Here is a 13,809-nt window from a genome sequence, read left to right on the forward strand (position 1 = left end):
TATATGCGGCATCGAATAACAGTATATAAATAGTTCAAAATTATAATTCAGAATATATATTAGAAACAATGAGTAGCTGAATATTAGAAACAGCGAGTAGGCATGAACATACAATTAATTCAATATTAATTTTATATGAATTCTTTTTTTTTATTTTGTAAACAAATTTAATTATTTCAATATTAACTAAAATAAAAATTTTTTAATTTAATTCAATTAATTTAATTTTAATAAAACTTTATTAATTCGCATTTGCTGACTAAGGATTGAGCAATTTTAACGACTGTGCGAGGCAAGAAGATCAGTTGCTGTTTAGGTTGTTCTATATCATACATACAGAGCATATGCCTTTCAATCATGTACTTTCTTCTTCACTCTAGCATAAACTTAATGTTAAGTGGAAAAACAGAAACTTACAAAAAAAAAAAAAGGGCGAAAACTGTGAAGTACTGATCAAAATTTGCAGTCAGAAATTCATGAAGTCACGTGTTGCTGAGAGATAAAGAGGCAGCAGTAACTTTAAAGTGAATGCCAACTAGTGTACCCTCCTCAACTAGTGATACTCTCTGCAAATAATACAAAAACAAAAGGCAGCAAGCAGCTTGTCAAAATGTATGCTACCAAGTGTATTCTCCTCAAAATTGATTGCTCGCAAGGAGGGATTGTGGTATCTCTTTAGCTTATGACATTGTTTTGTGCTGATGTACATTGGAAAGGCAATTTTCTCTGCAAATAATAATAAAACAAAGGGAAGCAAGCAGCTTGTCAAAATGTATGCTACCAAGTGTATTCTCCTCTAAATTGATTGCTTTCAAGGAGGGATTGTGGTCTCTTTAGCTTATGACATTGTTTTGTGCGGATGCACCTGCTTCGTATCAAGCACTTGACCGTCCATAGGCAATTACTCTAAACCCACATTTGCCCCCAAAAAAATCATCAAAGAAGTGATATTAATCCCCCAACTAGATTTAAGCCAAGCCCAAACTGTACAAAATCCTGTAAAAAGAAGCATAAAAAATTTGATAAGGTTAAAATGAATGCCACCAAGCAGGTTAAGTTCCATTCTTATGTGCATGTTTCAGATCAATATTTGAAATTCCAAAAACACATTCCCTTCCATCCCACAGGAAATGCGTGTGGACCGTTAAAAATTATGTACAAACGATAAAAGAAAGAGAATATAAAATATGGAGTTTAACTTGAGCATATTAATGAGGAAAAATAAGTTTGGCAATATTTTATATTCTTAATACTGTTTAAAAAATCTAAGCTTAATCCATCAATCATAATTAGCCTCATTGCAGTTGTATTGGTATGCTATACTGCCCTGATCAGATTTAAAGAGCAACGTACCTGGAGTAAGAGGCCAAAATAAAATTGATTGATTTTGAGGTCAAACAACATAATTCGATAAGATAAAAGAATCCAAAATAAAAAGAATGTGAATGCAAGTGCATTCTCCTTGAAATTGATTGCTTTCAAGAAGAATTAGCGAGTGGCAAATAGTTACGATATTGTTATGCATTGATGTCTGTTTCAAATCAACACTTGATTATCCTTAAGCATATTCCTTTTCTTCCTGCTTAAAATCTAGAATACAGTCCTTCAAAAATATATTGTCTGCAAGGATTAGCAAAAACATCAAGTAAAATAATAAGATAATGAACTTTAAGCATCTCAGCAAGAAAAGAGTTTGCGATCACAATTAACTTAGGCAGAATGTAAGTTTAAAATGAATTCCACCAAGTGTAGTCTCCTCAAAATTGATTGATTTTGAGAAGGGATTGCAAGTGGCAGATGATTTCTTTAGCTTATGATATTGTGTTGTGCTGATGTCCTTGTTTCAAATCAGCACTAGGCCTTCCATAAGCAGAAAATCTCAAATTGAGTCATCATTTTGTTTTGCACAAAAGATTAACATAAACATGTAGTAAAATAGTATAACGAATGAATTTCAAGTATCTTAGTGAGAAAAAATGTGAGGGTTCGTAATTTATATCAGCAATATTTCAAATACCGTCAGATAGATAATCTACGTCCATCAATCATGATCTGGTTAACAGAAGTGATACGATCTTATACCCCAAACTATAAAGTCAAAATTAAAATAACAAAATGAACTACGAGCCGTAAAATAAAGTTAAAATGAATGCCACCAAGTGTAATCTCCTCGAAATTGATTGCTTTCGAGGAGGGATTGTGAGTGGCAAATGGTGTCTTTAGCTTGTGATTGTGATAGATGCTGATGTGCATGTTCTTATCAGCATCTGACCGTCCATAAGCGCTTTACCATTGTCCCCCAACTTCACAGTTCTAACCCATCAAAGTAATTTTACAAAAGAAACAAAAAAAAATGAAGATCTTCATTAACATAAAATCAAATAAACCTCCAGTAACTCAACACAAAAAGTGAAAAAGAGGTGCCGAGAATCAAATCAATCCATCAACTTATCATCGTTAGTAGGCGAATGCATCGATCCGGCTTCGAAATGCCTGATCATTTCATATCGAGAATGGTCTCTTAAACCGCATCACTTCTTGCATGAAAACCCTCGACAAGAAGAAATAAAATGAGGATCAGCAGAAAAAGAAGAACATTACACCAAATAGCTCGAATAGGAGGAATTCCGCCGAGACGATCTCCAGTCGAAGCTTTCTGCCCCGCCGCCGAAACAATGGTGTGGTTTCTTCTCTTTGAGTGCCAGTGGACGGGCATTTATAGCGAAGACGAGGAACGAGATGACGGCTAAATTAGGGCAACATGAGGTTGGATACCCGCATAAGACGTATCATGCATGTAGCGTGGATGTGATCCAACGGTCATCTACGCGTCTGAGTGGAATTTCATTTTTACCCCAGAATTTATATAACGTTTTTATTTTATCCCTTATAAAATATGTTTTATTTAGGAAAACAAATTAAAAGAGCTTTTTTTTTTTAGTTAAAAAGATACTCCATTTAAAAAAATATTAAAAGTACCCTCCATTTTTACATTTACTTCCTAATTGTTCTTCTTTATGTCACTGATATAATAATGCTGTGTCCATTTGTTTCTTAATTACTCCTTTTTATAAGACTAATTTAATAATGGTGTTTTAATTTTAGTAAAAATTGCTATGATATGCAATAGTTTTACTAAAATAAAAATAAATACTTATCACTTTCTCTTAATATTTTTTAAATCATTTAATTTTGTTGTTGAAAAAAAAAATTAAAGATATAGATTTTCAACCAACCAAACAACCATTTTCAAAAGATGATCTTGTAGCCAAATCCTTCAACTTACCATCTCCATCCTCATCTCACACTTTCTCATTCCAAGGGACACTGATAGTTAAATCTACCACAAGTCTTCTTTATTTATAGATTAAATTGCTGTCATTCGATTACATTTCCACAAAACCTCTCATTATATAACCAATACACTGCTTTTGGATAGACAAGATGGAAACTTCATTTGTTCAGGTCGGCAAGCAAAGCAAATACCAACATGAATAAGAGAATCAGCAGTCAGCTTCAGATAGAATAAAACAAGAAGCCAAATGCCTTCTGAATAAGAATGATATTTTATATTACGGAAACATATGTTTACATACTAATATTCCCAAACAATCAGAGAGTTTGAGATGGATTTATAGTGATATTAATATCACAAGGCTCAATGTACAATAATTCTGGGGATATGGCACAGGATATTGAAAGGGAGAGGAAAATTGTGTACAGTACTAATAGGGAAGCTACAGTCAAGACTAAGTAAAGATCATGACAAAGTGGAAATCACAAGGCTAGGAACAGAACTTGTGCTGATAATGCTCTGAGAAACCAATTCTGGTTTTGTGTTGAACAATGAACTGCTGGTTTTGTTCTACTCGAGGTTGTCCCCTTGATTCATGGATTATTGTTGGACTGAATGCTAGGTTTTCTTTAGTAAAGAAAGAATCCCAGACCATAGGATTGTCTGTTCTTACAGGAGGAGTACCACAAAAGAAAGCAGTTTGATCGTCTCCAGTTTCATCCTGAATAAATCAATTTCTTCTATTAGAAACATTGATTGGTAGAAGTAGATTGCACTTGGAAGATAAAGGAGGGAAGGTAGACATAACAGACCTTATTGAAAAATATGTCGAAGAAATTGAGATTGTTATTATCTCCTTGTTGAGCAGGCAAATTGCTGTGAAAGAAGGGAGCAACAATCATTAGCCACATAGTTCCCATGGAAATTAAATGAGAAGTTCAATGGTATCATTTAATTTTGTTGCAACTGTTCTGCAAAGAAAAAAAACATATAGATTGTCTGCCATTCAGGAATAAAACAAATGACTATAAGCATTAGTAGAAAGGATAAAAATGATACCGCTACTACAAATCACACAGAAGAAATGAAACTTAGATGATGCAGGCTAACAAAGTCTAATGTATTTGACGCTTTAAAGATGTGCAATCATCTCTCAGATTTTATGCTTAAATTCTGAAAATCTCATTTGATTATAAATGGAAGTATCGACAAGAGATACCACTAACAAGCACAGATCAAGAAGATGCATCTTCACTTGCGGAACCAACTACAATGATATTGCAAAAAACAACTCGTCCTTGTTCAAAGTTTATGGCAAGCACAAGAATGATCATGAATAATCATGAACAACATACTCTAAACAAAAAAACCTTTGTAACATTAAAAAAATAATGGAAATATCCACCAAACAAAAAGATTTTTTTTTCAATATCCAAGATGGTCGTAACTCACCACTTTGCCTTGGAACCCAAACTGCCAACACAATCTAACATGGGAGGGACTTTCACCACATGGCGAGGCTGAGGATAGATAACTTCTACTCTTGGAACCCTTGTATCAAGTAAGAATTCAGTGAACAGCTGTCCAATGTCACAGAGTCTAAGCTGCTGACTCTCCATCTTGAATTCTCCTGCAATACATGTAAGATACATTAGATTAGCATTTGAAGTAGCTGAATATTCGAGACAAAAGAATACATATGTTGCGGATAGCTAAAGCGCTTGGCAAAATTTGTGCTTGGAGCAATAGAATAAGCAAAAAATGTCATCTGAAAATAATAAAAATTGCATATGTTCCCCCTCATGGTAAAGATCAATAATGCAATACAGAAGAAAATTGATATTCACCTCCGATTTGTGAGTTTCAGGGAATGACGCCCACTGTATTCTGATCCAGTATTTCGCACTTAATTGCTTAGAAGTATGTATGCCAAGCCTAAGTCTTAAAAGAAAAGCATGTAGCCAGATAATATTATTGTACTTCAAAACGAGGTTCGATAACTTTCACGGCAATTGACAAGCTGGGTGGAATAATTAAATCCACTATTTGAGTTTCCAACAAAAAGGAGACGGGGAATACACAATTTTTGGGGGGACAAAAATGCTTTTTTTTTTCTTACCTGAACACAAGGGAGATAAACACGATGATCCCTATTGTGCAATCCGGAAAAAAAACACTCTTTTAATCCCCTCCCTAGGGAAAAAGAGCAAGAAACAACCTACCCTGCGATTAACCGTCTCGATCCGTGACGACTGGAACCAGATTCGGGCGGTGCGATCGTATTCGAGGTAGCGGATCCAGCAAGGACAAAGTAGGGAAGCTCTAATGGTCTTCGGAAGCGGAAGAGGCGGAGAGAGAGGGAGAGGCGGTGCCGGCACCAATGCTACGGCTTTCCTTCTCTTCTCCCCTCCGAAGGCGGCGGCCACCGTGCACCGCCTCCGAATATTTATTCTTCTGCCAAGATTTAATTTTTCTTAAATTTTTATTTTAAAATTAGACAACTGGTTAGTTCATTTTACAACCCGGTCCAACTCAAATGCAAGTCTTTGCAGGTGATCACGGGATCGAGAACGTGTTGGCAAAAACAAAAGTTGAAATTGAATAACATGTACATTATTTTTTTTTTAATGTAATTTCTTATCAGCGCCTGAAAACTGTCAATTATAATTTCACACGTAAATACAAAATACATAATAATTTTAAAAGAAAAAAAAGACGTTTCTTATTATTATTTTCATCAAAATCATATTTCATCATATTTTTATTTAAAATACTTATTAAAAAATTAAAGTTGATTTTTAGAATTAATCACGTCTTTTCAAAATTAAAACTTGTTTAAAATTAAAATTGACTACTAATAAATTCAACTGCATCTAATTAGAAATTCAAATTGACTATTTAAAGCCATATTAAAATTAAATATTTTTTAGTTTTCATAGTTGATGTGTTTTAATGGTTGCCTGGTTAATTAAAAAGTGGATCGAGAATGTGCGTTTTAGTTGTATTAAGGATGAACTCCAAGTATTTGTATTCAAGTGATTAAGTACTCAATTAATTTTCTCAATAAAGCTTTTTTTTGTCTTTAGTTGTTAGGTAATTAACTGTCTTCTTCCATATTTTTCTTTTGACTGTCTTTAGACTATCAAAATATTTTCTATATTTTGGTGACTATATTTTTATATGGTATCAAAATTATAGGGTTTAGATATATATGTGACAAGATCCCTTAGTCGAGGGTTCAATCAGTGTCTCGAAATTGGATTCAAATAGATTTGATATGGAGTTATTGAATCAATTCAACTACGAAGTGTGGAGGATTTATATAGAGTCTTATCTTGTTGGTAAAGATTTATAGAATATTGTCAATATACTGAAAAATATTAAAGATTTCAAGAATTGAAAGCAGCTAAATGCAAAGATTGAATTCTTTTTAAAGAGAACAGTCTTTCATGGACTATTTGATCATATTATGTGGTGTAAATTAGCTGACAGATTCTTGATAGGCTATTCAATAATAATAATAAAAAAAGTTAAAACTCAACAATAAATATTAGAAAATGAACTTGCAAATACTACAAAAGAAATTCTTCCTACATCAGAGTACTTTTAAAGAAAAAGAATATATATTCAAAAATTTATGTTTTTCAATTCAAAAGAAACAATTTCTAAAGGTTTCAATAAAAGGTGAGGTCAGCAACTATCTTTGGAGGAGTTCGAGAACTTGTTATCACCATCAGAGTCACTAGCTAAGCAAATGTATGATGTTTTTATCAGAAGATGGAAGTGCACTTGTGTCTAGAAAGAAAAGTTTTTAAGGCAAAGATACAAAGGTAACTCAATCTCATATAAAAAGAAAGAAGAGTCTTCTAACATCACTGGGAAGAAAGTTCTTTAAATGCTAAAGATGTAGCAAAATAAGACACATCTAGAAATCTTGTTGAATTAAGTTAAATGAAGGCTATGTTCATTGAAATGGAAAAAGTTGCACATGGAGAAGATTGCGGAAGGTGCTTCATGGCAGAAATACAAAGTGTATATGTCTTGATTGCCATTAATTTTGGGAGCGATTGGATTATAAATCATCTTACTGGAGATCAATCTAAAAAATTTAGCATTCAAAAATATAATAGTTGTGATGTCATTCTAACAATATATAATACTCATACGGCGTGGTGTGGATGGGTACAAAAATAGTATTGGATTGATAGTCAAGATAATATGACAGTTAAAGTTAATATGACAGTTAAAGTTAATATGAAATGATAATCAAAATCAAGAAGGTAGTTAGGGTGTACGTAGTCGGATAGACCACTCACTTTTATGGCTCAGCCACCCACTCCTCCTGAGATCAGCTCCTAGCATATAGTCAGCCGACCCCAACACTAGTTGAACCTTCGGAATTTAGCTCTTCACTCTTCAATGACAAGTCTCCCAGTATACAGTCGGTCGGCCCTAGTATCGGTATGACTTTCGGGACTTAGCCCCCCACTCTTTAGGGGCAAGTCTCCCAGTATACAATCGGTCGACCCCAAAGTCGATCGGACCTTCGTGACTTAGCTCCTCATTTCTCCTATATACATCTCTCAGCATATAGCCGATCAGACCTTCGGGACTTAGCTCCCCACTTCTCTTGTATAAATCTCTCGGCATATAGTCGGTCAGCCTCAGAGCCGGTCGGACATTTGGGACTTAGCTCTCCACTTCTCCTGTACAAGTCTCTCAGCATATAGCTGGTTGGCCTCAAAGCAGGTTGAACATCCGAAGCTTAATTCCTCACTCCTTAGGGAGAAGGCCCCGAGTATACGGTCAATCAAACCTACGGGGTTCAGTTACCTACTCCTTAGAGGCAAGGAACACAGCATATAGTCGGTTAACCCTAGCGTCGGTCGGACCTTACAGGATTCAGCTCCCCACTTCTCTTGTGCTAGTCTTCCAGCATACAGCCAGTTGGCCTCAGAGTTGGTCGAACATCCAAAGCTCAATTCCTCACTCCTCAGGAAGAAGGACCCCAGTATACGGTCGGTCGGACCTACAGGGCTCAATTCTCCACTCCTTAGAGGCAAGACTCACAGCATACAGCCGATTGGCCCTAGTACCGATCGGACCATCTGGGACTCAACTCCCCACTTCTCTTGTGCCAATCTTTTAGCATAGAGTCAGTCGACTATAGGGTCGATCAGATTTCTTCCAAGAGACAGCAGTGTTAGAAAATCATAACAACCTGTCAGAAAATAATGGTTACTCGTCAAGGAATATTCTACTACCCTAGCATATGCATGTAATGAAACATTCCTCTGAGGGTAGTCATACCTCTTCCTTTACTTGTCATATTCTGACATTAGATATTCTCTAATGCCTCATTATTGTAGAGATTATGAGGGTCAGCATATAAAGAGGTCATCTCCGTTGGCCAGGTATGTTATACTACGCATGCACACACACATCTATATTACTGTTCTACTATTCATCTTTTTCTCTATTTTTTGCCACTATTCTAATTTGAGCGTCGGAGTCCCTGCATCAAGGACCCCCTCCCTAATTCTCACTCTAACATTTTCATTTGATCTCTTTGTGGTGTGTACAAAGAGGACCGCTAGGCGCTATCTTCTTCCAGCTTAGAGTCTTCTCACAATCAGCAACAAAGCCACCTATCTAGTGCACTATCTTCCTCGATTTTAGATAGGATCAAATTTGACATCGTTTACGGGAATCTTTGCCTAAATCTGAAACACGAAGATGGAAGAGACTAGATGATTTACTATAGTCACTTTGTCACAAGAAGACTTGGAGTCGTTAATAACCGCCTAAGCACATATGCTAGTGCAGTAGCAGCTGGGCATCCTCTATCACATGACCCGACTATATTAATGACAAGCCCTCACACCTAGAGAGGGGCCCTAGTGGAGGGACTGAATGGGTTCCAACCAATTCCTCCTCCTCCGGTTGGCTTCGTGCAAGTGCTTATGCAGTGATAAGCATGTTGCTTGTGCTGCCCTCCCTTGTTGCGCACCACCGGACATTGTTTCGCATGCCATTCAAGGGTATGGGTCGAGCAGAGAGGCCTCAAGGATTATCCTATGGAGACGTGCCCACTCGGGATCTTTGAAAGAGAAAAGTCCCAATGGCCAGCAACTCCCCCTGAGCAAATAAGTGTATCATTCTCACAAGAAATTTTGGAGGACAAGCTATCGAGCCACTTCTGACCCTTAGAGATTGGAGAATATGGAAGAGCAATCGACCCAGAAGATCATTTACTCAAATTTGAAAATGTAGCCATCCTACACCAATATACGGATATCATTAAGTGTCGAGTGTTTCTTACCACTCTCTCCAACTCAGTACAAAGATGGTTCTGTTAGTGAAATTGATCTCCAAGGTTTTAATGTCCCATAAATATGTTTAAGTATGTTTAATAGAGTTTGATCATGGGAAGTCCTAGTCGTGGCTAGGAAGGGTGAGAAGTCTGATCAAAGCTTGATCGGTCGACCGAACAAGATGATCAGTCAATCGAACCCTAATGACTCAGCATAGTTCAGATCGAGCAGAAGCAAAGAAGGAAAGCTTGTTGATCGGTCGATCGAATGATCATCACATTAAAGGCACAGTAAGTGTGAATCTTGATGAATAGGGAAGGATCTTGTTCGGTCCATGTCATTAAATGCCGAAGATCGAATCAGCATCAGATCTCAGCAAAGATGGAAGGGAGCTGGTTCGGTCTACCGAACGCAAGGATTGGTCGACCGAACATCGATGATTCTTATAAAAGAGAGCTCGAGGTCTAAGGTTGTGTAACGATTCTGGTTAGTTCGAAGTTCATCTCTGTGAAAGATGCTCGTGTTACTGCTACTACAACTCGCATGCAACTACTTCATTCAATTGTCGACCGAGCTTCAACTTTAACATACTATCGGTATACTTTTATTTTATTGTTTGCATTGTACTTAGCTCAAGTAAGATAGTAGGTTATTGCTATCTTACTCATTTTCTTGTATGCACTGTTTCTTTCCGAGATTTTCGGAGAGAAGAGTTTTAGTGAATTGCCTAACGGTGCGATCAAGGATCACGGGTCTTGGAGTAGGAGTCGACCTAGGCTCCGAACCTAGTAACCAAACGAGTCATTTACTTTCCGTTGTATATTCTGATTGTCTTTAAAACGCTAAAAGAAAAGTTTTTAAAAGCACAATATTCAACCCCCCCTCTATCGCACTCGTTCGATCCTACATGTTCAACCGACTTCCTACCGAGTCCATTTGTTCCTTTAAGAATTTTTGTAAAGCATTCCTCCACTACTTCGCTAGTAGTTGTTGGTCCCTCTGGTGGCCGGCAAGAGGGGAGGGGCGAATTGCCCTGAAAAATAAATTCGACCTTTCTCGAATTTTCAACTAAGTAAATAGCACTTGTAATTAAAACAGAAAGAGGCTAAAGAAACATACACAAAAGAATTACTTGGTTTGCAATCAGAGGATTGCTAATCCAAGGAAAGTATGGCGCACTATCTGACGATCTCCTTCGGGCGGAGTAGCATCTTTACAAAGTTGACAACACAAAAGAAAATGTAGAACTGAAAGAACTAGATTACAAGTGAGTTGTTTGAACTGTGAGAATCAGTGCTATATTTATAGCACTGTTCGGGGCGCCCCGAAGGGTTTCGGGCGCCCTGGGGGGAATAAAACTTTATCCCCTTCGCACGGATCGTGGTTTGACCGCGATCTGAATAAAAGTTCATTCCGGGCACCCCGGACTGTTCCGAGTGGCCGGATACCCAAAGTCAACTCTAGTTGACTTTTCCCGTCCTGGACCTCTGCTCCGGTTCAGTTCGTATCGGTTCGGGGCTTCCGCTCCAGCTCCGCTGCTTGGGTGATCTCGGTCATCCGGAATAGGGCTCACCCGAACCCAACTTCCGACCTTCTACTCGAGCGGCCTTCCTTCCCGGCTTCTCATCTCTCAAACGTCGCGTACATTCTTCTTGTCCACCAGTGTACTCTTCCGCGGTCACCTTGTCCCTCAGACGCACCGAGCCCGTCGGCTCTCTCCCTGTGTTGTCCTTCTCGTTAGCTGTGTCTTCCGCTCGACTTCCTGTGCTCCTAAGCTCCTACACACTTAGACACAGGGGTTAAACCAAACAGGACCTAACTTAACTTATTTGATCACATCAAAATACCTTGGGGTTCCAACAATCTGTTGGGATCTTAGATGGCTAGAGGGGGGGTGAATAGCCTCTATGAAAACTTAAACAAAATCTTTCTTAAAGAGAAACTTGTTAGCACAGCGGAAGTTGAAAACTAAAACGAAAACGAAGGAAGAAAAGCACACACAGCAGACACAAGGATATACGAGGTTCGGGGATAACTTGCCCCTACTCCTCGGCGTGTCCGTAAGGAGGACGACTCCTTGATCTTTCGGTAGATCACACCCCGGACAAAATCCGGCTAAAGATGTCTCCTTCACGGTGGAGCAACCTCTCAACAAAGTCTCAGTTGATTATAGAATTAAGCACAAGACTTACAGTGGCTGAGAAGAATAATCAGATGAGCTTACAGCCACGCGGAGAAGAAAACGGAGCAGAGAGCGCACAACAACCTTCTTAGCAAGGAGCTCACAGCTTCACCAACTTGCTTTTCTCAAAGGATTGATCGCAAAGAAACAGAGAATCGGTTAACTTTTCTGAACCTCTCTTCTTCCTTCTTATGTCTCTCTGCTTCACTGGCTCGAATCACCGCTGCCTGCAGAATCGCTGCTGCCAACTAGGCGTAGCCAATCACCTCTCCTCCTCATCTGGTTCTCTGAACCCATGCCAATGGAAATCACTGGCATCTCTGGATACGAACCAATGAGTAGAGGTCAAACTGAGCGCAGCCCAATCGCAATCAGAAACCCAGTGAACGTTGATGCCTCAAATGCATCTGTTGCAGCAAATCACAGTGTAAAGAGCACTTGTCTTCTTCTCTTAATGAAGCTTAATTTGAATTCAACCATGAGAGTGTGACCTGCAACCTGCAAGCTAAAAAGACTCACAGCAGATGGTTAAAAACAGATGGGTGAAAACAAATACGGCAATCAGAAAAAGTGCATGCAAAACAAACAATACCGTGGGTCGGTCTGCAGACCGATCCACGCTTTCTGGATCATCGCTGATCGGTCTGCGGACCGATCAGGCGTCGCTCTTTCCGAAGGTGCGCAGCTTCTGATCGGTCTGCGGACCGATCAGGCACTAATCTGATCGGTCCCCAGACCGATCAGATGTCGCTCGTCCCAGTGCTTAAAGCCTCCTGATCGGTCTCCAGACCGATCAATGAAATCTCAGTAGGCTACTGATTGATTTCTGATCGGTCCGCAGACCGATCAGTAAAATCACAGTGGGCTACTGATCGATTTCTGATCGGTCTGCAGACCGATCAGGTGTCCAAGGTTTCACTGGATCGGTCTGTCGACCGATCCAGCTTCTTGACTCAGTCCGGGTCGAGCCCTCTCTGACCTAGTCCGGAGAAACGAGCTCCCTAGCCCTCTCCGACTTCATCTGGTCCTAGAGAACGAGCTACCGAGCCCTCTCTGACTTCGCATGCCAAGCTTCCTTCTTGGACTTTTCAACACCAGATGTCCGATCACCCTTGATCCATCTGGATTTTCCCTTGCCTGGCTTCACTCACCAGGACTTCCAATCTGCCTGGCTTCACTCACCAGGACTTTCCAACTGCCTAACATCCCAGTTAGGACTTTCTCAATCAGGTCAACCAAGTCAACCTAGATTAGTAATCAATCTGAGTTAAATATCTGATACAAACTTAAATCAGTGTCAACAGCAAAACAACATCCAGGTCAGACTGTATCAACAATCTCCCCCTTTTTGTTGTTTGACAACACGATTTAAGTTTAGATCAGAAATGCTCATATACCCATAATTTTAGGGAAATCAGGATCCTCCCCCTAAGACGGATATACCTTAGTTATCTTCTCCCCCTTTTTCATATTGACTCGATGAAGTCAATTCATCGCTTAACTTAACTTAGTCAAATAGGTGCGAATTAGGTAAGAGGATTCAAAACGACTCAAAGTCATCCTCTCCCCTAAAATCAACCTTTCATTCATTTCTAAACTTAGTTATCTTCTCCCCCTTTGTCAAACACCGAAAAGGAGCGAACAAGGTAAGATAACTTTAAAGAGCTCCCCCTTAATCCATACTGTCTTCTGCTTAATCCCCCTAGAATTCCTTCTAAGTGTATTTTAGGACAGTAACTGAATAAAGAAATAAAAGACATATGAAGAGTATAGTAACAACCAAGAAAAGAACAGCAAATATATAAGGAAGAATGAGTAGCATAACAGTAAGTAGCATACAACCAGGTCAGGCATAAGTATCTAGCAACCATCATCCAAAACATACAATCAATATGATCATCCAAAAGTATCAGTCATCTTCCTCAAGACGAGGAACATCTCCAGTGTCGGTTGGAGGAATATCTTTCGGAGGCGGGATGCTGCTGCTCGAAAGTGTATGGTCCGGGTGGTGCTGCGGA

The 13,809-nt window shown here is 38.7% G+C and overlaps 1 protein-coding gene and 1 long non-coding RNA gene across 3 annotated transcripts; both read right to left on the reverse strand.

The window, feature by feature from the left end:
* Positions 1 to 447: 447 nt before the first annotated feature.
* Positions 448 to 2,735, reverse strand: LOC121992347. The gene is made up of 2 exons (XR_006114856.1): positions 2,602 to 2,735; positions 448 to 996 (listed from the first exon to the last, which is right to left on the reverse strand). It is a non-coding gene; the product is annotated as an uncharacterized LOC121992347 (long non-coding RNA).
* Positions 2,736 to 3,550: 815 nt separating this feature from the next.
* On the reverse strand, positions 3,551 to 5,753 carry LOC121990075. 2 transcript variants are annotated; one of them, XM_042544319.1, is made up of 5 exons: positions 5,518 to 5,753; positions 5,143 to 5,236; positions 4,748 to 4,925; positions 4,108 to 4,171; positions 3,551 to 4,016 (listed from the first exon to the last, which is right to left on the reverse strand). In XM_042544319.1, the coding sequence occupies exons 3-5, from the start codon at positions 4,912 to 4,914 to the stop codon at positions 3,786 to 3,788; spliced, it is 462 nt and encodes a 153-aa protein (XP_042400253.1). In that variant the 5' UTR covers positions 4,915 to 4,925; positions 5,143 to 5,236; positions 5,518 to 5,753; the 3' UTR covers positions 3,551 to 3,785. The 2 variants fall into 2 exon arrangements, with proteins under 2 accessions (XP_042400253.1, XP_042400252.1); XM_042544318.1 differs by lacking the exon at positions 5,143 to 5,236 and having other exon boundaries at positions 5,518 to 5,751.
* Between the last annotated feature and the right edge of the window lie 8,056 nt (positions 5,754 to 13,809).

This window comes from Zingiber officinale, chromosome 6B (assembly GCF_018446385.1).
Source record: "Zingiber officinale cultivar Zhangliang chromosome 6B, Zo_v1.1, whole genome shotgun sequence".
Taxonomy (NCBI): Eukaryota; Viridiplantae; Streptophyta; class Magnoliopsida; order Zingiberales; family Zingiberaceae; genus Zingiber; species Zingiber officinale.

Excerpts from the sequence above, each read along its gene's own strand:
- LOC121990075 (XM_042544319.1), bottom strand. The coding sequence starts at position 4,914 with ATGGAGAGTCAGCAGCTTAGACTCTGTGACATTGGACAGCTGTTCACT. Across the intron at positions 4,172-4,747 it reads TTGGGTTCCAAGGCAAAGTG|CAATTTGCCTGCTCAACAAG; the intron begins GTGAGTTACGAC and ends CTTCTTTCACAG. Across the intron at positions 4,017-4,107 it reads TCGACATATTTTTCAATAAG|GATGAAACTGGAGACGATCA; the intron begins GTCTGTTATGTC and ends TGATTTATTCAG.